We start from the raw sequence: 26,611 nt of genomic DNA on the forward strand, positions 1-26,611 counted from the left end.
AGAGAAGATCGGAGCTTTGGTCTTAGCGTCGCATTCATAGAACCTGCTAACTTTGAGTAGACCGGCACCTTCGATCACCAAGAGCCTACGCGACGAGTCCTGTGCATCATAAAAGACCTGTGATTTTACGGCTGTACACAATAGACCTGGTTCCATGATTAGGTATATCCCTGTTGACTATCAAGAGCTTGGAGAATCTCCCCGAAGGGTGGGCAGCAGGAAGTTATGCACTTCTGACAGTACCTACCATGTTCAATGAGATCACGTGCCTCCGCGATGTCCTCTATGAGACAGGAGTGTTGTAGAGAACATCAGAAAAGGAATTGCTTATCGTCATTCATTTGTATTACATATGAAACATTGCATGGCACTGCATGTCTTCTTTGCGCTTGGATCTGAAATGAAAACGATACCTTGACCCCTCTCAAGAACACCTCTGCTTCCGAAAAAGCCCCCATTATCCCTTCGCCTCAGCCGCTATCTGCTCTTTCAAGGAATTATTCTCTTCTTGTAACAAGATGCACTGTTTTTGAGCCTCCTGAAATCTCCTCACCGCCTTGTTTCGCCGTTCCCTCTCATCATCAAGCAGCATCCGAGTATGGCCCTCCTCGTGATCATACCGATCCAGCTTCTTGACCAGCTTCTCCCTTTCTGCCGCCAGGCTCGCAAGCTCATTATTATGGTCGTGCTCTAAACGGTGGATTTCAGACTGGTGCTGGTCCTCGGACTTGCGAAGTTTCGCTTCCCAGCCCGCAACGCGGACAGCGTGGTCGTTGTCTTCTTGCTTGCGGAGAGTCTTGATTTCGTTTTCGTGCTGAGCTACCAGCATCTCTATCTTGACTTCGTATTCGGCGATGGTGTTTTTCTTTTCATCGTCGACGCTTGCTTGGGTTTGGCGTAGTTCGGCGGTCCTCTTGTCGAGTTGGTCTTGGAGCTCGTCTAGCACTGAATTTACATGCGAAAGTTCCTTCAGGCTCTGGGTCTTTATCTGTTCTATGGCTGTGTGGAGCTCGTCGTTGTGCTTGCCTTCCATATCTTTTATGGTCCTGTGGTATTGGTCATCCTGCATGGCGAATTTGACTTCGAATGCATTGCGCTCTCGCTCGAGGTTCTCTGCCATCCGACTCATTTCATCATCGTGCGCTTCCTTTAGCTTTTTCATCTCTGTCTTGGAAAGCTCGGAAGTGGAGGCACTTTTCACTGCCAATTCCTGTGTCAGTCTCCCGTAATTATCTTCCAATTCGTTGTACCTCATCACAAGCTTCGTCACTTCCTCTCGATGTTTCTTTTGCGTGACATCGTAGATTTTGTCGCTGTCGGCCTTGGTCATGCGTAGCTCGTTCTCCTGCTTCTCAAGTCGTGCCTCCAGGCTCACCACCTTGATCTCATAGTCTTGTATCGCACCCGTTAGATCTTTCTGGTGCTGTTCCCGCATTTGATAAACTTGAGTCTGCCACTTGTCTGCCTCCTGGTTCTGAAGAAGTTGGCGTTCATGAACCATTTTCTCCATCTGCTCCTCGAACTCACGACGCATCTTCATCTTCTCCTGATCATGGTCTCTCCTCATCGCCGCCATCTCATTCCTAGCCTTATTCTTCGATTGATTCGACTCTTTACTCGACATCTTCTCCATACTCTGCAGTTCAGATTCCAACGATACAATCTCTTCCCGTAACCTAGCGGTCTCTCGCGCGTGTTGTAGCTTCAGCTTTTCCTCCGTCTCAAACAATTTCTTCTCCTTCGGATCCTCAAGATTCAACACCCGAAACCCAGAATCTAGATTATTGACTCGCGACAATTCCTCTTTCGCAGCCTTCAATTCGAGTTGTGTCCTTGCCAACTTATCAGCCAGGACCGCTTGTCTCGATTCGCCCTTCTCCAGCCTCGTCTTCATGCGACGGATCTCTGCGTCGGGCGAAGAACTGCGTTGCGTCTTCCCTTTCTTCAGGAAACTGTCGAAGGCGTTGAATTTCGGAGGAGGAGGAGGTGACGCCATGGGTTTGGTCTCGATGGATGGATATGGGGGATAGAGGGGAGGTGGTGCCATGTTTGTGGGTTGCAGTTTGCCCATCGCGAGTTTTTGGACTTGGATGGATGGGAGAAACAGGGCGGGGACGCCTACCTGGAGGTTGCATTGGGCTCAGCCAACCAGTTGGAGGGAGCTATCAGCTGATAGAACGCCTCCAATTGTGCTGTGATGGTTGCGCGAGGCTGTGGTGGCTTTGCACCACAGCCTCGCGGTCACATCTTGCGTTTGCAGTTGGGATGGGCTCCAGGCTGGGCAATAATTGACTCTGCCGAACCCTCGAAGACGGAGTAGTGATGCCGAATGCCCTTTGTTTGCAGCTGGGAAGCATTGTCTCTATTGGTTTACTTATGAGCATAGCAGTTCAGTTCTGATGAACGGGAGGTTCCTCTTGCCTGCTAGTGCCATGCACACCCTCGGCGCTGTAATTAATGACAGCTTCTCAGTGGTCGAAAGCCTAACCTAGGTTTGAATATCCCGCCCCAGGGCACGGGTCAGAGGGCGGCTGAAGCTTCATCATCACCAGTCTCGCTCCGGTTCCAACCTTCGCTTCCAAAGTTCTCAATACAGATTATCAATCTTACAAAGACAGAATGACACACCCAATAATCAATTTCGAAGGTCTGAAATGATGGGACAGATTCAGAGTTCAAACTCTAGAGCCGCATTTTCGTTTCCGCTCACCGAGCTTGGCGCGGCGCAGTCAGGGAATCGCTTGGATGAGAGCTCTCCACGAAGCATGGCGGCTCATTGATTCAGTTGGTGAGGAGAACTGTAAGGCTTTCTTGTGCGGGGGTCGCGGACCACTCTTCAGAGTCTCACAGAGGAGGGGATTGTTGCTGAGGAATTGGTAATACCCCTCTGTTGGACGATCAGGCTGTGTCACGTTGGCCAACTGCTACGATTTTCTGTTATAGAGGTATATAGCATTGCATTGTCCTGGGGCCACATGAACGTTGTCGGAGTCGACAGCTCGGTGCATTTGCTTGGCAAGCTCTAGAGTATCTTGGTCTGAGCCTCAACTCTCATCCAAAGGAAATGTCGCAGCAGGTCGTGAGAAACCATGTACCGGCTTCTCTCAAGCCAATCTTTAAAGGTCTGGTTCGTGCTACTCCCCGTTTCTCGCAGCTTGTTCTAGTGCATACTTTTGTTAGCAGTTTTGTTCAGTGCTGGTACATTATCAGAAGAATTGTTCAAATATATGAAATGATAGATTTCCGCGGACTGCGCATATTGCGCAAGATGCGCGAAACGTGCAAAATCCGCAAAGTTATATTATGCCGAACACTGCGCTCAACTTCCTTCCAGGGGCATGTGTTCGGTATCTGCTTTGGTCATTTCGATTCCTACAATTCACGATGATGCTTCCATTCCAGGCGCCAGTGCAGCGCGGCTTTGCGCTTTCTAAATCGTCTTCTATCGCATGATTTGTTCCCCTGTTACGGTCCTTTCGGTATCTTCTTTCAAGTTATTCAATTGTTGGAATTTAGTGTGAGGCGTCAAAAATTTCAAAGGGCGATCCTCTGGTAGGTTGAGAGTCGCTAGTAGCCTCGCCCTGGTTTCGCACACCAGAATTATACACTCTCCAGTGCATGAACAGGGCGAAAGTTAAGCGCTACAATGAATTTCTGACGAAAGGGCGATACATTGAGGATGATAGAACATGTTTAAAGCTTCATCTTTCACCACGAGATGATCTTCAACGGCCTCTTCCCACTTTAGAGTCATACCTTCCAGGGGTATCGGTTCTTCCATCTCTTCCAACTCGCTGGACTACATTACGACTACTCTTTCTCTCCATAGTTGTCGATCGAAATCCATTTGGAATATTCTGGCTATTCGCAACACTCATCTAGCAGCAAGGCTGCTGGTATCTCCACGACATCCAACATCATCCTTCAAATCGACTACATCGCCTACGAATAACGCCCACCATCCCAGATCAACAACTCCTCGACTGTCAGATTGTCATTTTCCTCGGGTTTTCTAGGCTCCAAGCCTCCTTCATACCCGGCTTTCGGATCAAGGACTCATGCCAAGTTCGTCTTTTCGGCCAACAACCTCACCTACCTCAATCATCGACTCGAATTTCCCGACCACCCTGGCTATTGTAATCCTCTCCTCGGATATTCTGTCAACTTTGTTCCATCCAATGTCCAACCACCAACCTTCCGTTGTCAACTCTTTCACTCTCTCGCCGTCACCTATTCGGTACGTATCACCAGTTTTCAGCTTCCATGTAGCTTCAAACTAATGAACCCCTTAACCAGTGACATAGAATAGGGTACGAGACATCATAGAGCGAGTTCAGGCATGAGACAACGAGTTTGTTCCAAACAATGAGTTTCAACGCTCTGCCCACTATCCGTTTCTATCTTCCTTCTCCTTAGTGCTTTATCTTCTCTCTCATCTCGATTCTCAAACTCAAATCTCTTTACTGGATACCAATAAGTTCTCTGTTTTCCCTTGTCTCTTGCTACCACCATCCTTCGGAAAACTAACTTACAGGAGTTGACAACAATATGTACGTTCCATCCCACGAAAGGGCATAATGCTTACATGTAGCAGGGCCTCGTTGCCCATGCTGCTCGCTCTTTGATGTCTCGTGCCCTTTACCTTTGATCCTTTGGGTCCGCCTAAAGATCTGACGATCAGTTTACACCAAACTCGGCCATTCAAAATGAGAGGTGGAAACAAGAAGATGGAGGAGAGGGATGCATGGTATCTTTGATGGGAAATCGTACACTAGTCACCACATCAGGAGACAGTGAGCTTTGCCAAAGAAACTTAGCCAACCCATTTCTACCTTCACACCAGCAATCAAACAACAACGCATCTACTTCAGCGACAATGCAGCTTTCTCACCAGCCTGATTCATTTACCTCCAATCTATGGAGCGATAAAATACGTTACGGGACGCCAACCGATTATACTGGCGAGCTCGTTGGCTTTCAAAGCCCTCCAACGACAACGTTTTCCTTTGATACCCTTCAACCTTTCGACACTTTCGACCTTAATGACGATTTCATTCTCTTCGATAATGCGACGGACTTCAACTATGACTCTAGCATGGGAATGGCTGAGCTTTTTCAGACTGATTTCAACTCGTGAGTTTCTCTCTCAAACTCGAACTTTCTAGATCCTCGCTTACTGTTTGGTAACAGAACACAAGAATCACAGCCAATGTATACATTCGGTTCACCAGGGAGTGAAGTGTCTGCGTCTGGAGTGTATGTATAAACTTCTTCGAAGAGTTCCAAATATACTAAGTCCTCGTAGCAACGAATTTACCCTACAAGCCCCAGATCGCAACAATCAAGATTCCATTCAGTCAGTCCTCCACTCTGCCCCTCTTGAACTCAGGCTAACACTTAGCCTAGACCACAAACCCTCTCATCCGCCCCGCACCGGTAAGTGATCCCCCTCACCTCCCGCTTTCCACGCTAACATACCACACAGTCCCGCAACCCGCTATAATTGCGCCCATGCAACTTGCCAGGCATCTTACAAGCGCCGATACGAGCTTTATCGGCATCAACGCGTGCATAACGGAGTAAGGAATCATGTGTGTCATTTTGTGGGGTGTCACAAGGCGGCTCCGAATGGATTTGCGAGGAAGGATCATTTGAGGCAACATTTGAGGCAGGTTCATGGGGTTTGAGGATTAGGATTCGGGTCAAGAAAAGCGAAGGATAGGAAGGAATGGGGAGGGAAGAGATGGAGTTTGGACTTTTGCTTTCGGAACGCTAGTGGTCTTCTTTATGGTCAAGTCGGCGTTACCCCAAATCTGACTTACTCTTAAAAACTTTTCCTCCCCATCTCAACCACCCTCTCTCTCTCCATCCTCTCCAACTTCTCCCTCATCTCCCACCTCTCCGCCAAGCTCAAGCCCAGTAATCGTGCCCACCAATTCCTTCACCAACTCCTCTGCTCCTTTCTTCAATTTCTCAATCTCGTCATCGTGTTGCGTGTTGCTGATCTGGCGCCGGAGAGAAAGGTAGCGTGTCAAGAGTTTTTCGAAATATTTTCCATGCAGCTGTTTTCCTAGGGCTTTGGCGTGTTGGAAGGGGAGGAGATGGCTGTTGACTTGTGACAGGATTGTGGGTTGGGACGTCGTTTCTGGTTCGTCGTCGAGAGCGGGGTCTTGTCCGGGGGCAGGGATGGTGTCTGGGGCTGTGTGGGTTGGCTGGGCCGTTTCGTCTTCTGTGGGTTTGGGCTTGGGGTCAAGATCTATTAAGTCGACATCGAAGGATATGAGATCTACTTCGTCGATGCTGTTTTCTTGCATTCTAGGTCCCCTTTTTTGGGGCCTATTATGCTTAGAATGATGGCGAGATTAAGTGAGCGTAGTTGATGTTTATGTACACCTGTTCATAAAAGAAGAATGTGGCATTCTATTTCTTGGTATATAGTTTTTTGTTCTCCTCGTTAAGAAAGGGGTGATTATTGTTTTAGTGGTTTCTTTAACGAGAACGGCTGTGTGGGTTCAGGGGCTTTCTCGCTTACGGGCTTTTGTAGTGATCGCAGTCGCTAAAGCACCTGTGTTCACATCACTTTATGCTGAAGACTCTGTACATAGCACGGCGTTCCATTATATAGATTTCCTAGATTTCCTAAGTTCTGCCCAACTTCCATGTTATCTTCCGTCACTCAATCTGAGAAATGTGGAGAGCGATTCTCGACTCATTTACAGCATTGCTCCAAACAACCTATGCAACAGTACCCTTGGTCTGCTTGATGCCAGTAACCTTAATGTCTCGCCACATGAACACCGCCAGAAAGCCAAGAACCCAGACAGCCGTACCGGCAATCACCAGAAGTTTCTGCGCATCCCCATAAGCATGCTGAATAGCAAGACGAGTCGGCGAGCCAGGAGGATACGACAATTGCGTCGTAAGATCGCCGTAGATCATGACCAGGTTGGGCAGTTCCTCCGCAGGAAGATATAAAGCGAGCTTCTTTGGCAAGATGTCTTGCCAGATAGTGGAGGAAATAGTGAGACCAATTGCAGATCCGATGCTTCCAAAACATCCCAGCACGGCAATACTGACGGCGAAATATTGTTGCTCGACTGCCGCGGCCATGATGGCGATCTCGTCCGTGATGATGAGCACACCGCTGGCGAAAGAGATGAAGATCTGGCACATAACTATGTATCCGATACTCTGGTCCGGATGGCGGAAGTAAATCAACAATCCCATCCCGAGGGCCGTTATGGGAACGCCGAAGTAGAGAGAAATCGGCTTGTATCTCCCGGTATAAGATATAACTGCACCGCCGGCGAGAGAAGTCAAGACACTGCCAACGGTTTGGATCTGGACCACGTAGCTGACGTGTGTAACGCTCAGATCGAAAACCACTTGCAGGACGGAGCTGAAGTAGAGAGCCCAGCATGAGTTACTAATGAACAGCGTGAAGGAAAGGATACCGGCTCCTAGAACTGTTCGATCTCGGAGGAGGGCGAAGGGGAAGAATGAAATGGACGCGAAGAATGCCTCCCAGACCACGAAGGCGATAAGAAGCAGGATCCCAACAACCAAGAAGCTGATAATGAGGGCCGATCTCCATCCCTTGGCTTGCTGGTAGTAAAGGTTGAATGGCAGGAGGAAAAACGCGACACCAGCAGATATTAGGAAGAGGCCGAGAGCGTCGAACTCGCGTGTGTAGTAGACGATGGATTGGCAGGTAGTACGTCCACTTTCGCGCTTCGAAATAACTCCCGCCTTCTTGGCCCGCGAATATTGATACTGGAACAGACCGAAGAGAGGAAGGGTAACCACTGGGACGATAATACAGAACATGCCAAACGCCCAGCGCCATCCAGCTCCATCCAGGAAGGACGTGGAGATAGGTCCTGCTAACCAGCAGGTAATCAGATTCGGTGAAGCAGCAAAAGCCTGCATGAGACCTCGATTGCGAAGTGAAGATGTATCGGCAACGAAGACGCTGAGACTGTATCCGATGCCATTGATGCCGACGGTGTAGAAAACCTGAGAGGCAGCATAGGCTTCGACGTTGTTGCAAGCAGCCGACATAATCAAGCCCAGGACGGTGAGGACAATGCAAAAGACAAAACCCTGTGGACGCCCGAAAATATCAAGGATCTTGGCGATGCTGAGGTTCGTAACTCCACCGATGACGGCGCTCAGGATTCCAACGGTGGGCGTGAGCGAGTGCAGAGCGAAGGCAGAGGTAACGTATGGAAGGAGGGCACCGGTGACGCCAGATACCAGACCCTGTATGAAGTAGATGATCCAGATCAGAGCATAGGCTATGACTAGCCAAGTCATCGACCATGTAACGGTCACGGCCTCGATGTTCTGGACACCAGCTTGGAAATTGGTGTCTACCGCATCGTCATTTGCTGGTCTGACATGCTCGATACCGTCTGATTCATTGTCCTTTTCAGAAATGGTACCAGGCTCTTTCTCTGGATATGTACTGGCCTCGGTGGGAGTGTCGTCGTGAGATGACATGGTCGGCTAGTGAGTGTTGATTTGTTGCTGTCAGCTAAGACTCAAACGAAGAGATCAGTCGTGGGAAGGTTTGAGAGGAGATAAAGCCGTTGTGCCTTTCGAGCAGCGCAGAACGTTCGAAGAGAGGTGTCTTTCTATATGGTATATGATACTCGCGCCAAGTCTCCAATAATTGCTACAGCGGGAGAGAAAGCCAATATGTACTTAACTGCATTCCGAAGGGTTGCGGTCCAAGAGGGTCTTTCACACTTTAGTGAGAATGGATGAGGTAGAATGCGGGAGTTGTCGTTCCTAACGTAGGTCTTTTGGTAAGGTGATATGTGCATTTTGTATTCGTCGGAGTTCGAGAACTTTTTTCGGTGGGATAGATCCTCCGTTTTCACAGAGCCTCTTCGATTTTGAGTGGCGCTCATTCGCTCTACGGATATACAGTTAGTTGGCTCTAATTAGCTGCGAGAATGTTTGAGCACTTTACCACCGAAATAGCTCCTTTCGTGCATTTCAGCCGCGAAATAGTGTAAGCGTGGATTGTGCCAGCTGCACGCTTGGAAGCCGGGTAGCCGGACGACGGGAAAAACCTGGAATACGCCTGTCTACTTGAAGCATTCCGACGGGCGGATTGGGTAATATCCGATATTTTGCAACGCCCTCTCGCGCCAGCTACCCGCATAAGAGCTGAGACGTCAACAGCAAGAATACCTAGAATATGAAAGTCTACCTGAAGCTTTCGAATAGGAAGAACGGTAATATCCGAAGTCAGACGACTCCTCCCTTCCTTCGATCGTCACTATCTTGTTCAACTTTTCACAACCTCGCTAATAATCGACAAAGACTGCTAAAATTGACCGATCGTATTAAATAATAGAATCGAAATAGTAGCCACGAATAGGCATTAGGCATCTTCCAACATGAGAGCGCAAGGCAGAAGGATTTCAAGGCCTTGCAGCTGCAATGGATCTCTCCATGTGTAGAGGGGCAGCATTGACACTAAAGCATTTTTGATAGGGAGAATATTAAAAAAAGATAAAATAAGATGCCAAAAGTGTGCGAGAGGCCTTTGCGCGGGTTTTAGGGACAGCCTAGGCTTTTTCGATGACAGCCCGGCTGTCCCAGCAGAATAAAGTCATCCTGACTAGCTGTGCCTGATTCCCCACTCTTTGGGAATGCCCTCATTTTCATGTTTTAGCTCTTAGTCCTCGGCACTCATTTACTACCCACAGGCTAACAATGCGCTAGACTCGCAGTACAGCAGTACAGTGCAGTTAGTTAGTGCAGTGTACTGTAGTCAGTAAAGTGTATTCAGTTCAGTGTAGTCAGTACAGTGGATTCAGTGCAGTGGAGTCAGTGCAGTGTAGTTAGTGCAGTGTAGTCAATACAATGCATTCAGTAGATTCAGTGCAGTGTAGTCAATGCAGTATAGTCAGTGCAATTTAGTAGTATAGTGCATTCAGTGCAGTGTTCGTAGGGCTCCTAGTGCTCACAATGCTCCTAGGCCCTAGCATGAGGAGTGAAAGAACTAAAGTTAAAAGCGAGAGAATATAGAAATATATAGAAAAAAAAACGATAAACCCCCGATTTTCGCGTACTTACAGCCGGGCTGTGCTTGAAAAAGCCTAGGCTGTCCCTAAAACCCGCGTTTATTCCCAGGCCTATATGAAGTTGCCGAAGACATCGTGCATGAAAACAGGCTGGCGCGCTAGCGTATGCACGTTCGTATCAGCCCAAGCAGTCGCCATGCCAGGCCCATTTCGTTTGTTTGACCGCTAAAGTCCAACCATGTAAAGAGGAGTGCAGTCGCCATCTGAAGTCTGCATATACCGTGTTCAGCAAACTGACCCTTATGCTTCTTACGTTCATGTCTGTATCCCACGCTTTGTCTCAATCATATCTTTCAAATTCTTGCCGGAACGTTCCACTACAATTCACACCTATGGAACAGAACATGCTCAGAATCGCAGCACCTCGTTTATCCTGCTCCACCTCTGGAGACGTATCATCTATCATCGCTCGTTTGAAGGCGAATGAGCACGAGATAGATAGAATATGTCAGATTGCTGGTATCGCGGGTGCTTCAGTCGGCGTGATTCATGAGGGCGAAGTCATCTACAAGCATCATCATGGCTTCCAGAACATTGCTGCTCAGGAGAAAGCCAACGATGATACTCTGTACGGAATTGGGTCATGCTCTAAACCCTTCTTCGCTGCCGTTATTGGCAGTATTGTTTCTGAAGGGAAATTGAAGTGGGATGAGCCATTGAAAAACTACCTGCCAATGCTGGCAACATCCTCGAAGATTGTCACAGAGTGTTCAACTCTGGTGGACGTACTTGGACACCGCACTGGCTTGACAGGAGCCTTTCATACGACGTTTCAAGGCAACGGAGATCACCTGATTGGCAACAAAGACTTCTGGGCTTACTTGCCAACCCTAGCACCAGCAGCTTCGTTCAGGGAGAGATGGATCTACAATAGTCACGGATATTCAATTGCGGGAGAGTTGTTGACTCAATTAACTGGCAAGAACTTGACCTCTCTGCTGCAAGAGCATGTGAACAAGGCCCTTGGTCTCACCAGAACGATCACCGAGCTCGACTTCGACAAGGAACCGAATTTTGCAAAGCCATACTCCACACTTGAGGATGGCACTCCTTACGAGCTCAAAGAGAGACAGGACTTCAGAGGCCATTTCTTTGAGGCTGCTGCAGGGGTATACAGCACGTTGAACGATATCTGAAGCTTTTTAAAGCAAATCTGGATGCTATGCACACTAGTGATGGGTTTGAAGAGGTCAGCAACCCTATTAAAGAGGGCGAAACGCTTTTCTCTCAGCACATTCCTGTCTTGAACCCATCTTTCCGAGAGCGGTCTTACGCTCTTGGCTGGATTCGAACCCAGCTTCCGGAAATCGCTGGTGTCATGGGCGATAATATCAGGATCCTCGGTTTGGACGAGCTCCCAATCATCGGAGAAGGCACAGAATCTCGTCTCCTGCTCTACCACCAGGGTGCGACTGTCGGATACTTCCCTTCTTTGTACCAATTTCCCGAGTTAAGGTCAGGTATTGTGGTGCTCACAAACTCGATCGCCCTGGGAGACCAGGCCGATTGGATCGCGCAGAGCTTGACTCAGGTCCTGTTCAATGACAGCAAGAAGATTGATTGGCTAGCTCTTTCGGAGGAGACCAAGAATCGATGCCTTGCAAAATACAAGGACATGGAGAAAGAAATTGCCATGAAGAAGAAACCTAATATTTACACGACATAGGGGCTTACGAGGGGGATTACTGGGACGCTGGTGGTCTCTTCTACATTCAAGTTCGTCGCAAGCCTGGGAGCCATGACACCTTGCGCATCGCCTTCCAAGGCTTAGAAAAGCATGCTTATGATCTTCGGCACTACCATGACGATGTCTTTGAGTGGACTTTGACACGAAATGAGACGGCCAAGCGCGCGAGGTATCACATGTTTGGCTTGGACTACTTTCTTATGCAGTTTAAAGGTAACAGCAAGGATATTGATGAACTTGCCTGGCATGATGATGGCAACCTGCACAATCCACGCGTTCTGAAGAAGAGCGCCTCTTCAGCAATTTGACAAGGATGCCAGGCTGATAGTCAAGTTACAGCTGGTGAACTTTTATAAGTTCTCTTACGTGGCTTTTGCAAACATCCATTCCATAAAAAAAAGCGAATTTGAAGCGTCTCAATTGTGATACACGTATTGAAATACCCGAGTAAATGCTGTGTATCTTTTCATGAACAAATGTCGCCACCAGCCAAATCAAACGAGCGATTCTCCAGCACGCTGGGCGATCTCAAAGGCCAGACTGGAGTTGTTGTGTGAGAACGTTGGATTTTGTTGCCTCTGGCAGCCTTGAAGTTGGGAAGCTGAGGTTTTCATGACTGGCACTTCTGGCAGAATTGCTCTATGGTTCCGTCGGCAGTAGCCCTCATCTGAGGAGCAGCCTTCAATCCTATTTTGACGTTGGTAGAGTAGTTGTTGCAATGAAAGAGCGTTGGTAGATCACAAAAGGTTGAATTTTTTTGGACAAATTCGACCCTACCTGAATTGGCCAGCCTAGCCGAAAGGGGTTTCTGCCATACTCTACTGTACCGCCCGATGGATTGAAATTCACCATGATTTGAGGCCGTATATCAGACTTCTTCTCTAATAGCCCCGTTATGGACCCTGCAGACTGTTGCTCAACGTACAAGTGTATTCGGCCGATTCTCGACTTCCCTCTCGATCGGAAAAAAATACGGGCATTAAAGTAGCGACGACGAGAGTCCTATCGTGAGCAAAAGGGGTGCTGGTATCATAAGGCGGGCAAGCGTGGTGGCTTGCACGGGCACGATGGTAGTGGAGAAGGGCTTACGGGCGAGATGGCAAGAGGAGAAGACGCGGATGTCATATCGGGAGAGGAGGCGGGAGTGGGGAGAGGGAGGTATGGCTTTTATACTACGCGGTTTGTAATGGTTCTTGCTTCAGGACGAGTTCTATTACGTGCTCTTAAATAACGAAGACCTTACGGCTTAAGAAGGGGCTTGGAAAGGTATACCGAGGGCGGGAGAGGGTCCTCCGAGGCTAGAAGAGATCCACGCGGCTCTATTTAAGAAAAAGGAATATAGGGAGGCCGTAGAGAGACGCCGGAAGAGCCCGCACCAGCATTGGGAGGGCTAGACGATTAGAGATGGGGATGCAAGTAAGGGCTGGGAGGGAGAGGGAGAGGAAAGTGAGGCTGGGAGGGCTTAAAGATCGGGAAAGAGAGCATTACGGGCTTGCAGGACGTCTGGGGAGGTTTAGCAGGAGAGAGGGAGAGCTCCACGGGCCCGCAAGAGAGCCTGCAAGAGCAATTCCGCTCAAGTTGAACGCAAAAGAAGCCTCTCAAAGGCTTCGGCCAATTCCTTACGCGCAAGGCGTGCTAGGAGAGGAATGAACGTGCAGATTAGGCCCGGCACACAAAGCAAAAAGCAAATTACTTAAATAAAAGCTCTTAAAAAAAGTCTCCTCACGCGCACTCGCAGAAGTGTGAGCTAAGATGGCCAACTACCTTTACGCCGACTGATCTACAACTCAAAACTTCTTTCAATCTCGTAAATTTTGATGAATCAACTCTGTTGCGGACCTTCCCAAAATCACAAGCGGAGTTGATACCATATTGTGTGACCCCATCATTCCAGGCTTCTTTATTTTCAAAAGGACATCAGAAAGGCAAAGAGATTGTAAAACACAGAAACACTCAGCCTTACGGGAAAGCTCCATACGTAGAGACGATCTATGAAGGTTATGGCGGGCATGGTACCCCGCTCACTCGGACCTTTCGGTCCCGCTAGCTGAATGACTGAGGAAAGAGGCTTGAAATCGCTTGTACTAAAAAGAACTCATACATCCCCAAGTCATGGATACCGAAGCTGTTGGAAAACACTCGCATACCTACTCATTCATAGACCCTGAGAAATTCAAAGGAACTCTGAAAGGCAAAGTTGCCCTGGTGATAGGAGCTGGTCGAGGAATTGGACGTGCAATTACAATCGCCCTGGCTCAAGCCGGCGCATCCATCGCCTGTGTCTCTCGCACTCAGACGGAGATCGATCAAGTTGTTGAATTCATCATTAAAGTATTCGGATCTCAGGCAATGGCCGTGGCAGCAGATGTTGCCATGCCAGAGGCCCCTAAAGTCATCTTGAACAAGGTGCACGCCCTGCTCGGCGCGGTTGACATGCTTGTCAACAACGCAGGTATATTTAGATACAACACGCTTGAGCACGAAAAAGACTTCGAGACTTGGTGGTGGGTGGTGGGTGGTCGAAGTCAACCTTCGCGGTCCTGTGGCAATGGTGCATGCTGTCCTGCCATCGATGTTATCGCGGAATACGGGAACGATCATATCTATGGTTAGTAGGAGTGCGACAATCACATCTCCGTTCAGCACGGCATATAGTGCTTCAAAGGCAGCTCTTCTTCGCTTCCATCATAATCTCGACATGGAAGTCCGCAGTCGTGGTGTGTGCTCGTATGTACTGCAACCAGGAAATGTTCCGACTAGCTTAGCGCATGGGGAAGGAGTAATTGACATGGCGACTGTTATGAAAGTCCCTGAGATGCTCCGAAGACTTGAAGCTATGGGATCTATTCAGGTGACTTGGAACTCCGGGCTCAGTGACCGCTTGGTTGTCTGGTGTCATAGCCAAGTCTCCAGGAAAATGTTGTCTGGTTATTACGTTTTTTATATTTAATAACATATTTATTAATGATACAGATTTTCCCAAAAAAAAATTTATTTATTATTATCGTTTTCAACGTTTTATAATACTTCCTTCAAAAATAATACTAAGCCAAAGAAAATAAGCTCTTTACCACGAATACGCCTCCACCTCGAGGTCGAACTCCGTCTTGCTGTTCCTGGCAGCCGCCGAAACAGCAGCCCTGACTTCGTCGCAAAGTCCACCAGGTCCACAGACAACTACCCCGACTCTTGCCCAGCCGGCATTCATCTCCTCCTGCAGGAGCTGTTTGATGTCGAATCGGCTTCCAATCCTAATGTCCTTGTCTGAAATTGAGCTCAAAGTGCCGCCTAAATCATTGACTAGAGGGCGGGCAGCTTCCCTGACGCTCCAGGCTAGTTTGACGTTCCAGTGGTAGTTGACATAGGGCAATAGACCTGTGATGCCGATACCACCACTGATCAGCAACAAGCGGTCGGCGCGGAGTACCTCGCCAGTAGAGGTGTTGGGATACGGACCCTCGATGAATGTGAGGAGGTTGTCGTACGAAGCAAGCTGTTTAGTAGCGCCGGTCCCTTTGCGAACATACAACGTGAGACCCATATCTGGACGAGTGTGCGCAACGGGCTTGGTAGTCAGAGCTACCGGGTAAGTCTTCTCCACGTCGTGATGCTGATCTGCATGTTCCGCGGAACTCTGGCTATGGGCGTCCGAGCCGATATGCGTAGGAGACGGCTGCACTAGTGCTGTTTGTAGTACGGAGAATGGGTGATTCTCCCATGGCCGGAGTGGATGGAGCGTGGGGAAGTACACATAGACATGCTTACCTGGCTCGATACCCCAGCGAACGTTTGGAATGTCGATTCGGACGTAGTCGCCGCCGAGTTGCGTGACTTTCGCTCGTTGGGCTCCAACCATAGCGATTCGCAAAATGCGTCCTAGACGGTCGAACATCCAGACTACAGAAATGGCAATTAACCAATCCTGATATCCACCGAGGAATGCATATAGATCCATGGCATGGTACCACATTGCGATAATGATAATGACAGAGAGTACAATATGTTGGATCAAGAAGAACTCGTATGCAAATTTACGAACAAAAAGTCCACTTCCAAATGTAAGGATGACGGCCAAAAGGGTAGCAACGATGCCCCAAATCCAATACTTTTGTTTGACTTCAGAATCGTATGACCCTTCATGCTGGTAGAGTACCACGGCAACCAGGGAGTGGAGGATAGCCTGGAGGGTGAAAGCCCGGGCAATCCAGCGGTGCAACAAAAGGAAAGTTGAATGAGACCAATTAGTTATCCAGAGAAGAAAGTTGTTCCTTCCAGCAAAGAGCCATATGAGAGGAGCGAATATGTATGCCAGCGCTCCGGTTCTGTACATAACGTAGGCCATGATCTCGTCCCATCTGTTCGCATACCAAGCATTTGGCTGGCGAGACTCGTATCTGACCGAAGTCAAAACTATGTTAAGAATAAAGAATAGAGCGATGTAAAGCGATTGGCCACGGGTAGGCACATTCCCAAGGAGGTAAGGAAGCGGGCGCACTGAGTACGTTCCGATGAGACTCGGCCATATCAGGTAAGGCTTGAGCTTCCTAGAAAGGGAGGAGATGAGTGGAACATATCCAAGCCAGGTGAACACGATTGGTGATCCAAACCCCACAACGAGTAGCGCAATACTACATAACACAGCGATTAGCATTGGTAGGAACATAAACCTGGATTGGACCGTACCCAAAGACGTTCTCTTGCGCCGTTTCGCGCTGCACCATGGTCAAGATGCTGTATTCTTCTAGATAAACAAGTGGGTTGACAAGGGAGGTAGAATTGAGCCATGTTGCGTTTGCAGCAAGTACCGTCGTTGGAGGACTGGCACTGACATTTGCGAGCGATTGGGAGTAGGACCACTTCGGGGGAACACCTGTTTGACCAGCGTTGGATTGGCCAGTAGCTTCGGTCTCCCAAAAGTATTCGAGCTCCGCGACGGTGTTGTTGTATTCAGCACACTTTTGGTTCATACACCAGGCGAGTGAAGTGAGATAGGGTGTGTTCTCTGCCCAACACGCCGAGGTTGTTTCCATCTTCATCATCCCAAGAGTACCGGCATCCATGGTGGAGCAAGACAACGTCAAGCCATAGATGGATCGCAAGCAAGTCATGGCACAGAACGGGTAGTAGGGATTGACAGGCATGCCATTGATTGAGCCCTGGAACGGTGTGCCGGCTAAAACGGACGAAGCCAGCACCCATGCTGTCCAAAATAGTGAAGAGAGCTTCATGTTGGCAATTGATGATGATGATGATGATGACAATTGAGAGACGGATCAATGGTGTAGAAGTATCCGTTGTGACAGAGTCGAATGGACACAGCCAAGTCTTTTGTATATGATCCATATTCTGAGATCCCCGCAGTGGCGGTGGGATATCTAGCTGTTGGCTGACAAAAGTCCAGAGCAGGGTCGAGATTTTTGAAGATAGTGAAAAAGAGAGAATTTGAGGGGATTTCCTTAGCCGTTTGGAGAAAGGCTCCGCGGTCAACCACCAATGATAGCATCATCCGCAACTCTGGAAAATCTTCCTGCAGTCGCGTCTCCAGATCCTTGGTCCATATCATCTGCGCACTCGCAGCACCACGAGGGTAAAGGAGCCGTTTCGAGCAATTTTCTCTAATTCTCTCTGCTGGAAGGGTCCCGTGCTGCCGCCACATCCTCTATCAAGAAACACGACGGGCGGGCAACTACAAAACCAACGGAAATCCCGTCTTCAGTGGCGTTGACCGGATCAGATAGCTCCAAAGTAGTTTTGACCTCGACAGTTCCCTCGGGTACCGGCTCCAATAAGATTACCAATTTGATTCTTTCAAAAGCAACTTTGCAGATTGTTGCATTGATTTTGAAAGTTAACACAGAACCGAGTTGACTCTTCTGGAAAGCGAAGGGAGCTTCACGCTAGCTGACCAACAAGCGATAGGTGGCAGACATGTGGCCTGTCACGAGGTTAAGTCTATTCTAGAAAAATATATTCTGAAGATACTCAGATGCTATGCGATAAACACATCGTCCAGGCTCGCATTATCCTCTAATCTTCGCATGAGTATCGACGAATCACAAGATCGAATGGACTCTCAGATCCCGAGAGATAAACTGCACCATACAAGTCACCAGGGTGGAGACAAGAGGATATCATGCCAAGCTTTCGAGACATTGGACGATCTGCACGAAGTCACCCGGAAGTTCTAGAAGTTCCAAGTTTCTGTTGATGAGTTAAGTTGAGAGGTAAATGGCGTTCGAAAGCCTATAGCCGTTCCGCAACCTCGTCACGCAGACGAAATGGGAAATAGAAGTTAAAAAGTTAGAAGACATGACTTGATGTTGGAATAGTTCACTCATAGCTCATAGTGGAGAACTAATGAGAAGGTAAATCGAGTAGAAAATGTGTACGAACCCAAGCAATGAAATCCGCCGTTAGCAGAAACAAGAGTCAAGTTTCTCAACCCAATATTGTATCTTGAGATGATTCAACAAAGAGCCTAGCGCCTTCGGGAAACCAGAAATTCATGCCAGAGTGCCAACGTCGACGCTCTTGCTCTGATCCTTTGTGGTCTGCTGGATCTGCTTTGTGAATAAGGTAAATTTCACCTGAGAATTATATATTCTGTTTTTTTGCACGTTTGTTGACATACCAAAAATTACGGGGTTTTAATATAATTGTCACAGATGCATCAGCTTCGTAGCTAAAGTTTTGAAGACGGGTTAAATATCTTCAAATGTTGGGACAAATTACCAATTATTTATCCGCTTTTAGAATTATCTGCGCGAAGCTCTACCTATGAATTTTCAGCAAATTTGAAAGATGGAATTTACTGTTCTTGTGTTTCAAATTATTGAGCAATTTTATTACTAGCTTTGGGCTTAATTGTATTATCTCTTGTTTCAACGAAAACAAAAGTCGTGGTCGTGCTGTAACTGTTATTTTTATCGTATACAAACCCGAAACATGATAGTTTTCCTGTTCAGAGCTTTGATTTGACCCGGAAGTAATTGAAAACTCCTCTATATTCAATAGGGAAATTCAGTTTTATACTACACCACATCCTCATTTGATGCTAAATGAATGAAAGCTCAAGAGCCACTCGATCTCATCAAGTGATACTTACTCACGTGATTTGAAATCCTCCCGTCCTCCCGAGGTCATGCTCCCTTGCTAATGCTTTCCTCCTTACTGCGATTTCCATACAAGAGACATGTATAAAACGTTACTTTCAACAATAAACTTCATTTGATGTCGACAAGCAGGCTCCGATCACGTGTGGAGTCGGTCTGTCCAGAAAGGGCGGTGGTCTCACGAAGTCAGAGATTCATATAGACACTGATACTTTTTTGATATATTTAAGATAGACTGACAGTGGGTTTTAGTAAGCCTGAGATATAAGACATCACAGGTGTAGATCTAGTGGAAAGTGTGAGAGATGCATTATTCTCGGTTATGCATGCTGCCAGATCCGGGAGACCAACATGATCGACCGCCTCGTGCCTTCCGTAATGATTCTCTCTCATTATCAAGCCTTCGCTCTTTGACCCCTTCTCCATCAATTCTTAATGACTTCCCACCTTCTGGATTCGAGTCCCGATGATCATTTGGGGTCGTCACCAAATACAATGGCACCAACGGTTCGGTATATCCTCATCTCAGCCTTGCGAGGTGAGCCTTTGATGCAGATCAGACCGAGAGATCCTGCCTCGAGAGCCCTGGGATTTTTACAGACTGACCTTTCCCTGCTCTATCGAGTCATCGTCCAGGATGGACTCGTTAGTGGATGTGACAGGCATTGGCGAGTCATTCTCCAAGATTTACATCGTACCCTACTGACCATTTCAGACATGAACAACAAGGTCAACCTAGCATTTTATACGCAACTTATCTGCTTTTATCGGAATCATCATGAGACGGAGTCGGTCTTTCTTTCCCCGGACAATCCTCAGCAAAGGATGCTCCAATCCTGGGCTCATCAGTTGGGCTTTGCCTTTGAGTATACTCTGGCTACTCACTCAGGGAGAGTGGTTAGAATGTCACCGCCTGAGAAATCCACCAATCCTGAGAATGACAACCTCAACTTTTTGGGACTGGACAACACCACGATTATGGATCCTGATCATTGCTGGACATTTGGACACGATATGTTTTCCGAAACCTCAACTCGCGTGAATCCAGTGCCATCTTTCGCTGCTGTGGACTACAGTATAGCTCAACACCAACCTCTCATTATCGACTACTCAGCACACACAGGTACCTGCATCAGGAGTGAAGACTTTGCTCCTAAATACAACCAGGTAACCGAGTCAGCTCTTGCAGATCTGCCTAGAAGCTCTGGAAACTTATCATCTCCTCTTACAAAATGCTGTACACATGCCTTTAGCCTCGAACATACTGTCATTAGCGCTCTTTCCACTCTGGATCAGGAGATGACTGGATTTCAAAATAATTGTTGTTCAGTTACTTCAGATATTGTTGCTGGCAAGCCTAACGACGTCCGCGATGTGGTCAAAGAGTACATCTCATCCACCAGGATACAGAAGAAATTGGAAAATCCACTTGCTAGTGTTTCTCAGAAAGCCAAAACCGCGGTGCGGACGGCCTCGGCACTGGACTCGACATACTGGGTGAGCCATGGCTTTCCATCAGAATTGTTCGGTCCAAATACGAAATATGTGACAGCCACTCAAGAGGAAGCCGGAATAGACCCCTTGGAACCACGTTCCGTGTCACCTGAAAGCCAGATCATGCCCTCTGATAGACTGTGTTACTCAGGCTCAGTTTCTTACAAAGAACAAAATTATAGATCGAGCTCAATTGGATCTGTTTCAAGTACCAAGATGGATCGCGGGCAAAAAAGAGTTCGAGACGTATCCAGTCGAAGGCCTAGTCTCCTAAGTACAGCCAGTGGCACATTTCGAGAGTACGTTTTCAACTCTAAATCACCATGCATGGAAAGTCCAGCTTCGGGAACATCAGGGAGGCGGGGGCCTTTAGACCCCGCAAGCAATGCTGCCGCAAAGGCGGTGAAAGCGGTCAGGGCATGTTGGAGGTGTAAGTTTCTCAGGAAGACGGTAAGTTAATGACCTTTCCCCTTTTGATGAATAGATCCCGGTTTTGGATTTTGTGACAGTCTGCTTTGTAGTTGGAATGTGGCGGAGAACAAGCACGATGATATACTGACTTGTCTTTTAGTGTTCTCTTGATGACCCATGTGTAGCATGTCCAAAACCACACAAGAATCCTAAGCGTCTCGGGTGGTCTTCCGTGGCATGTCGGCGAGGCACTTTTGCTGAAGAGATGCTTCCTTTTCGCCTATGTTCCCAGCAGATCCTTGGCGGTTCTGTGCCAACTGATGAACAACGGAAGCGCTCGAATGATTGGTTGCATTCTCATATTCAGTCACGAGAAGAGAATGTGGGCGAATCGCGGAATCTCATTCTGGCTCAGCACTCGGGCTCCGAGCCGGTCCAAACTCTATATGATTTGAAGCAGAGGCGGAGGTTATTCAGTCTCTTCAGCTGGACCCTAATCCCAGCAAGATCGGTACCGGAATCGGCAATTGCACCTCTCAACGAGTGCATCGATTCTATTGTACAGGAAACACTTGACGTTCCATGCTGCCGACTCATTATGTCTAACGATGTTGATTCGCAACTGGCTGATGTTGTGCTTTTGCTACGTTCTGCCGCCCAGTACCAAGCAAGTATCCATACTGTACGAGAGGCCATACCCCAATCAAGCAAAATGAATAGCTAACCTTGTGAATGTAGGACCGATTGATCGCACAGTCACTCAATTGCCTACGAAGTGGTGTTGAGGCATTGGCCGTTGATGACCAAAGGTTATACTCCGCATATCAACACAACTCTTGCTCCGAGCCAGTCTGCCAATTCGATTGGATCAAACAGTTGCATCTAGACCTGGAACTGTACTTGGCCGAACTCTCACAGGTATTCTTCACCAAAGACAATATGAGAGCCAAAGAGAGCTGGTGGCTGTCTACTTTCTACAGTTTCTGTATCCAAGGGATCGTTCGACGTGTGTTGCTGAAGCTGCAAGACTCACCGGGAAGCGAAGTTGCTGCTAAGCAGTACCTACACCTTGCTGTGCGACTATTTTCTGCTAGCTCCGGCTCTTACGATCCTTTGATCAGAGACTATGCTGCTCCGTATCTCCTAGAGGACGAGGACGCCTCCACCGTAGCAAATTTTCGAACGGCCCAGCTAGCAGTACAACAGTTATCATGGCGATCGAAGTGTATCAAGTCGTCGGCAGAGTACCTTAGGCAGCTTTTTGAAGACGAGGGAAATGGGCTTGAGGGACGTAAAGTCTTGAAAACTGCAAGTTCCAATGCAAAAGTACAAGCTGTGTCAACTGCTACTTCGGACGTTGTCGAGAGCAGGCAGCAATGTATAAACTCGAGCGACCCAATCACTCCAAATCCCGGAGCAAGATTGTATCGAACATTGTCACTTTCTTCAATGGAGTCTTTGGATTAGTTTATGGCACGAAAGGCTATGTCAGATCTTGACTAAACTCAAAAAACCTCATTTACAAGAGTTTGACCTTGGAAGTATCCAAAACCATACTCCCTTCTTCAAATGGGGAGGGAGAGGCTATAGAAATTGTGTCTTGCCATCCTAAAATCCAAGTCCTTGAAGAACACTTGTTCAAGGAGGGGGAATTCACTGATGTCGAGATGTAAGAGGTTTGGTGAGGTTTGAATGACTGTGTTTAGAATGAGCTTAGGATTTCTTGCGGCGATTTGGACTTGAAAACACAGAATATTCTCAGAAGCATGTGCTTGGCATATGTCGCAATGCGACGTGCAACAAAAGCTCTCACAACGGTTGGTTGGGCTAAAGGCAAGATTGGAAGGTACTAAACAGCTCACAGTCCCGCAAGTGCCTGTATTAGATATCTGTATGGGAGAGACATTTGCTTCCACGTCAATTTTTTGTTTCAAGTCGCACATAGCGACAAAGTAAACATCATGTCAACACTAGATCCTCTCTCAGACAAAGAAAACTTGCAAATACGTAGCCGAGATAGGGACAAAGTCTCTAATTCTATTATTCTTGCTATCTACGTCACCGAGAGTTCGTCCCAGTCCATCTATTCTTCACTCACCTCTACACGCACCCAAACCCAAAACTCCATCACAATGCACCTGTCTATATATTCAAGCAATCTTCTCAACCCTCAACTCCCCCTTCTCCTGCCCTCCCTCTATCTCCAAATACCCACCCCCTTCAATCCGCTTCTTCCACTTCTTACTCTCGTACCGCGCCAATATCATCGTCATCCTCAGCACGACTCCATCCCCCTTACTACTCTCATGTTCCTCCCCTCCACTGTTCATCGGTGTACATGTCCAGCGACCGAACGCCCAGTTCAGAATATATTTCCCTGTGCCGTTTGATGGAGGGGAAGGAGAAGTGGTGGGATCAGAAGACGGGATAGGAGACGAGGATGTCAAGACGGCTTTTATGCGGTAGACTTCGTCTTTTGGAGCTGTTTTCAGGAGGTGCAGGAGCGGGGATGGAGAGATCGTTGAGGAGGGAGAGGGAGAGGTGAGGGTTATGGATAGGACTTCGACTTCGGATTGATGTCCCTTCCCATCTGCATGCTCATGTTTCTCCCCATTCTCATGCGCATGCTCACGCGCATGTCCATCATCGACCAACCCCCTCGCCAATCCACCATCAATCCCAAAAACCAACCCAACATCCACCCTTCCCCTCTCACTCTTAACCCACGCCACATCCACGCCCTCCAAATCCCCCAACCGATCCAAACACTCCTCCATCCTCCTCTCCCCCGCCACCTCCCACTTATTAAAAACCACCAGATCCGTGTACCGCGCCTGTATCTTGGCCGTGAAACTCGTATCCTCGTACCCCTTCCAATTCTCCACATCCAGCACCGTGACCACGCCATCTAACGCATACCTACCTCCCGTTTCTCTCGCGAGCCGATTAACCTCCATAGCTAGCGTGGCGGGGAACGCGGACCCGGAGGTCTCGATGACGATGCGGTCTGGATTTTGGGCCGAAGAGAGCTCGGCCAGGGCGGAGGAGAGGGAGCCGACGAGGTTGCAGCAGATGCAGCCGTTGAGCAGTTCCCGGACGGAGGAGATGGAGGAGGAGCGCGCGAGTTGGGAGTCGATGGCTAGGTCTCCGAATTCGTTTTTGAGGAGGGCGAGTTTGTAGGAGGGGTTGAGGGCGTGGAGTTGGGGGAGGAGGGAGAGGAGGAGGGTGGTTTTGCCGGAGCCGAGGAAGCCGGTTAGGATTGTGATTGGGATGGGGGTGGGCATTTTTGGTGGTGGGGAGAGATGAGGAGGTTGAGGTTGTAGAGACTGAATAGAGAAAATCTTGAACCCGGCGAGCCCGCCAAGTTGGTTATCGGTTATCTTATCGCTTATCGCCCGCTTGAGGTCAGGGGGCGATTTTCACACCCTTTTCTTCGGCCTCATTCACATAACCAACTCGTCGTGATCAAAGACATCCAAAGCAGCACAGCGACACGCTTCTTCTTCTCAAGCGCTTCAATGTTCCTCCGTCACCTACATACCCCCAAATCACATGATGCTCCCCAGCGCATCGCAGCCGCTATCGGGATGTTTCAAGAGCCCCTAAAAATTCCTAGCCAATCAACCCCTTTTCATCTGAAAGCGTGTCGCTGACTGCAGAAACCGTTGGATGGGATGAAAAAAGAGCTATCTGGCACGTATTTTTGGGGTGACAGTGACCTATCAATGTCCGTACCCGCGATTGTTTCAACGGCAGATCTGCTGTTGTTTATTTGGAGCTTTCTTTAGATAGATTGATAGACACAGGAGATGCAGTGAGACGGGCCACTGTACTGCGAGGGAATGATTGCGGGTGGCTGACACAGTGATTGGGAAGGGAATGCAGTGCAATGTTTTACGTTGAGGTGTCAAAAGAATTTTGGTGGACGAAAACCATCAGTTTGTCGATCGGAAGATCTAGAATAATTGGTAGTCAGTAGTCATGACGAGCAAAGACTTCTCCGGACCTGTGTCCGATAAAGAGTTTTGTAGAACATTCATCATACTTCACCTAGATGACAAAATCAACGAGAACTACCGGATCATCTGTGGGATGTCAGAGCCAATACATCTCGATAGACACCCTCCTTCGGGTGGGTTGATGTGGTTGAAAAGAACCGTTATGCAGCTTTTATGCAGACTCTGTGCAGAGACTTCATGATCCATATCTTGATCTATTCCTATTTGCTGATAGATGTTCACAGGCATTAGTCCTTGTTCTACCTTTTTAGCATGTGGATTGCAATGTTCTGGGACTTTCTACTTCTAGGCTCTGAATCAGGCACCGCGGCCCACGTAAAGAAAATGTATGATGCAGGAGAAGAAGCTTTTTGCGGCGAGGAGATCAAAAATCGAGGGGCGGAGAGTTCAGATCTGGTCGAAACGACAGGATTAAAAAAGCGACCGTGGGGCGGACCTTTCCTTGTCGTTGACGGCGGCGGCAGATCCTTCGCGACTCAGTTGGAGAGTCCAGGCCAAAAGAAGAAGGATGGGATCATGGCGGATGCAGGTACCAGGCGATGCTTACCCAGAATCCGATTCGACAGGTCTGGGGAAACATGTTCTGTTTTTTCGGCTGCGTTTCAAGGACTCTGCGAGGTGATGAGATGAGAGAAAGAAAAACCTGGGAGGGTGGAACAAGAGCGAGGTCCGGACCAGGGCATCGCCGCTGTGGCCGACTCTCGTGTTCCTGCTCTGAAATCTGAAGTCGTAAGGTTAAAATGATTCGTGATAGGGTTCAATCCTTCGCATCCTTCTAATTATATGTTCGTCAGTCGCAAATTTGCCTTCACGGAAGAAAATGACAGAAAAGCAATCCTCATGTTGACTTTCTCAGGCACCGTAGACGAGGGATTCTCGGAAGTGTAAATGCGTGAATGCGGCCAGAAAACGATGGCCTTGCGAGCTGCATGCGCTCGAGGAAATAGCTGGCCTTGCGCGAATGGCCATTATTCATTGGATGTGGATGCTGAACGAGGTCCTGGCTTTCTCATGATTGGCTCTGTGCTTGCATTTTCTTCAGGCTCTTGTTCGTTCAGAGCTGCAGGTACACATAATCCGTGCAGCTCAGGGTTACACGGCGCTGCACCGTGAGCACGAGAAATAGCAGAAGGGGATAATAACCTGTTTTAGAAGCTGCACTCAATGCCAATTGGTGTCCCCTCCCGCTCCTGGTTGTCTGACGCTGCAATACTGAGGACATTCTATTGCAATCAAAGAACCTTTGACGTGTACAATATATTCGGGGTTGGTGTTGGTATTGGTGTTGGCATATGATAGATGATGGTGTTGGTTGTGTGACCGTGGATATGACCTCCGTTGGACGTCTGATTAGAATTGTTTCAGCGGATGGATCTTCGGGCCCAGATGTGATTTCCACAAAATAGTCTTCTCGCTGGGAGGGGGGGGGCGGAGATAAACACTGCGCCAACTCGAAACGGGGCGACTCAGCTCAGAGCCCACGGGATAGAGAGATTAGATAGACCAACTCAGGGGGAGAAGAAGCACCGCCGGATATCCAGGTGCAGCCGGAAACATTGTCGTGAATGGTTCGCTTGATGTTTCGAAACACGCGGTGCAGCCCTGAACCAGTCTGGTTTCCCGTCGCGCTGGCTGAGCCTTTTCTACTGTACTTTCCACGCCTTGACGACCGGACTATGCTTAAAGAGGGACATTCGTCCAGGTTGGTGGCTGTTGCTGGCGACGGTGGCTTGCAGTAGTGCTGTGAAAGCCCTGGTACCGATCCTCTCTTCCCGTGTCTAACAGGCT

General features: G+C 48.3%; 9 protein-coding genes across 9 annotated transcripts; 5 read left to right on the forward strand and 4 right to left on the reverse strand.

Moving 5' to 3' along the window:
• Positions 1–4,628: 4,628 nt before the first annotated feature.
• On the forward strand, positions 4,629–5,767 carry LY89DRAFT_110461 (uncharacterized protein). Its single transcript, XM_018205067.1, has 5 exons — positions 4,629–5,133; positions 5,191–5,256; positions 5,306–5,356; positions 5,407–5,436; positions 5,486–5,767. Exons 1-5 carry the CDS (start codon positions 4,745–4,747, stop codon positions 5,685–5,687), a joined length of 738 nt encoding a protein of 245 aa, XP_018069703.1. The 5' UTR covers positions 4,629–4,744; the 3' UTR covers positions 5,688–5,767.
• LY89DRAFT_110485 (uncharacterized protein) lies at positions 5,716–6,365 on the reverse strand. Its single transcript, XM_018205068.1, has one exon. The coding sequence runs from the start codon at positions 6,312–6,314 to the stop codon at positions 5,847–5,849; it is 468 nt and encodes a 155-aa protein (XP_018069704.1). The 5' UTR covers positions 6,315–6,365; the 3' UTR covers positions 5,716–5,846.
• An 82-nt stretch (positions 6,366–6,447) lies between these two features.
• Positions 6,448–8,918, reverse strand: LY89DRAFT_686111 (MFS general substrate transporter). Its single transcript, XM_018215211.1, has one exon. The coding sequence runs from the start codon at positions 8,500–8,502 to the stop codon at positions 6,736–6,738; it is 1,767 nt and encodes a 588-aa protein (XP_018069705.1). The 5' UTR covers positions 8,503–8,918; the 3' UTR covers positions 6,448–6,735.
• Positions 8,919–10,444: 1,526 nt separating this feature from the next.
• On the forward strand, positions 10,445–12,095 carry LY89DRAFT_698169 (beta-lactamase/transpeptidase-like protein; the record flags this gene model as incomplete). The annotated part of the gene is made up of 3 exons (XM_018216962.1): positions 10,445–11,209; positions 11,239–11,631; positions 11,778–12,095. The coding sequence occupies 3 exons, from the start codon at positions 10,445–10,447 to the stop codon at positions 12,093–12,095; spliced, it is 1,476 nt and encodes a 491-aa protein (XP_018069706.1).
• Positions 12,096–13,892: 1,797 nt separating this feature from the next.
• On the forward strand, positions 13,893–14,713 carry LY89DRAFT_719919 (NAD(P)-binding protein). The gene has a single exon (XM_018218532.1). It carries the CDS (start codon positions 13,900–13,902, stop codon positions 14,398–14,400), a length of 501 nt encoding a protein of 166 aa, XP_018069707.1. The 5' UTR covers positions 13,893–13,899; the 3' UTR covers positions 14,401–14,713.
• Positions 14,714–14,765: 52 nt separating this feature from the next.
• Positions 14,766–17,191, reverse strand: LY89DRAFT_783518 (uncharacterized protein). Its single transcript, XM_018222691.1, has 2 exons — positions 16,471–17,191; positions 14,766–16,415 (listed from the first exon to the last, which is right to left on the reverse strand). The coding sequence occupies exons 1-2, from the start codon at positions 17,013–17,015 to the stop codon at positions 14,855–14,857; spliced, it is 2,106 nt and encodes a 701-aa protein (XP_018069708.1). The 5' UTR covers positions 17,016–17,191; the 3' UTR covers positions 14,766–14,854.
• A 2,203-nt stretch (positions 17,192–19,394) lies between these two features.
• Positions 19,395–22,271, forward strand: LY89DRAFT_735476 (uncharacterized protein; the record flags this gene model as incomplete). The annotated part of the gene is made up of 3 exons (XM_018220018.1): positions 19,395–20,843; positions 20,965–21,486; positions 21,543–22,271. The coding sequence occupies 3 exons, from the start codon at positions 19,395–19,397 to the stop codon at positions 22,269–22,271; spliced, it is 2,700 nt and encodes an 899-aa protein (XP_018069709.1).
• Positions 22,272–22,830: 559 nt separating this feature from the next.
• LY89DRAFT_110543 (cobW-domain-containing protein) lies at positions 22,831–24,436 on the reverse strand. Its single transcript, XM_018205069.1, has 2 exons — positions 22,903–24,436; positions 22,831–22,849 (listed from the first exon to the last, which is right to left on the reverse strand). The coding sequence occupies exon 1, from the start codon at positions 24,086–24,088 to the stop codon at positions 22,955–22,957; it is 1,134 nt and encodes a 377-aa protein (XP_018069710.1). The 5' UTR covers positions 24,089–24,436; the 3' UTR covers positions 22,831–22,849; positions 22,903–22,954.
• A 564-nt stretch (positions 24,437–25,000) lies between these two features.
• Positions 25,001–25,681, forward strand: LY89DRAFT_686116 (uncharacterized protein). The gene has a single exon (XM_018215212.1). It carries the CDS (start codon positions 25,076–25,078, stop codon positions 25,451–25,453), a length of 378 nt encoding a protein of 125 aa, XP_018069711.1. The 5' UTR covers positions 25,001–25,075; the 3' UTR covers positions 25,454–25,681.
• Positions 25,682–26,611: the final 930 nt, after the last annotated feature.

Source organism: Mollisia scopiformis (assembly GCF_001500285.1).
Source record: "Mollisia scopiformis unplaced genomic scaffold LY89scaffold_15, whole genome shotgun sequence".
Lineage (NCBI taxonomy): Eukaryota > Fungi > Ascomycota > Leotiomycetes > Helotiales > Mollisiaceae > Mollisia > Mollisia scopiformis.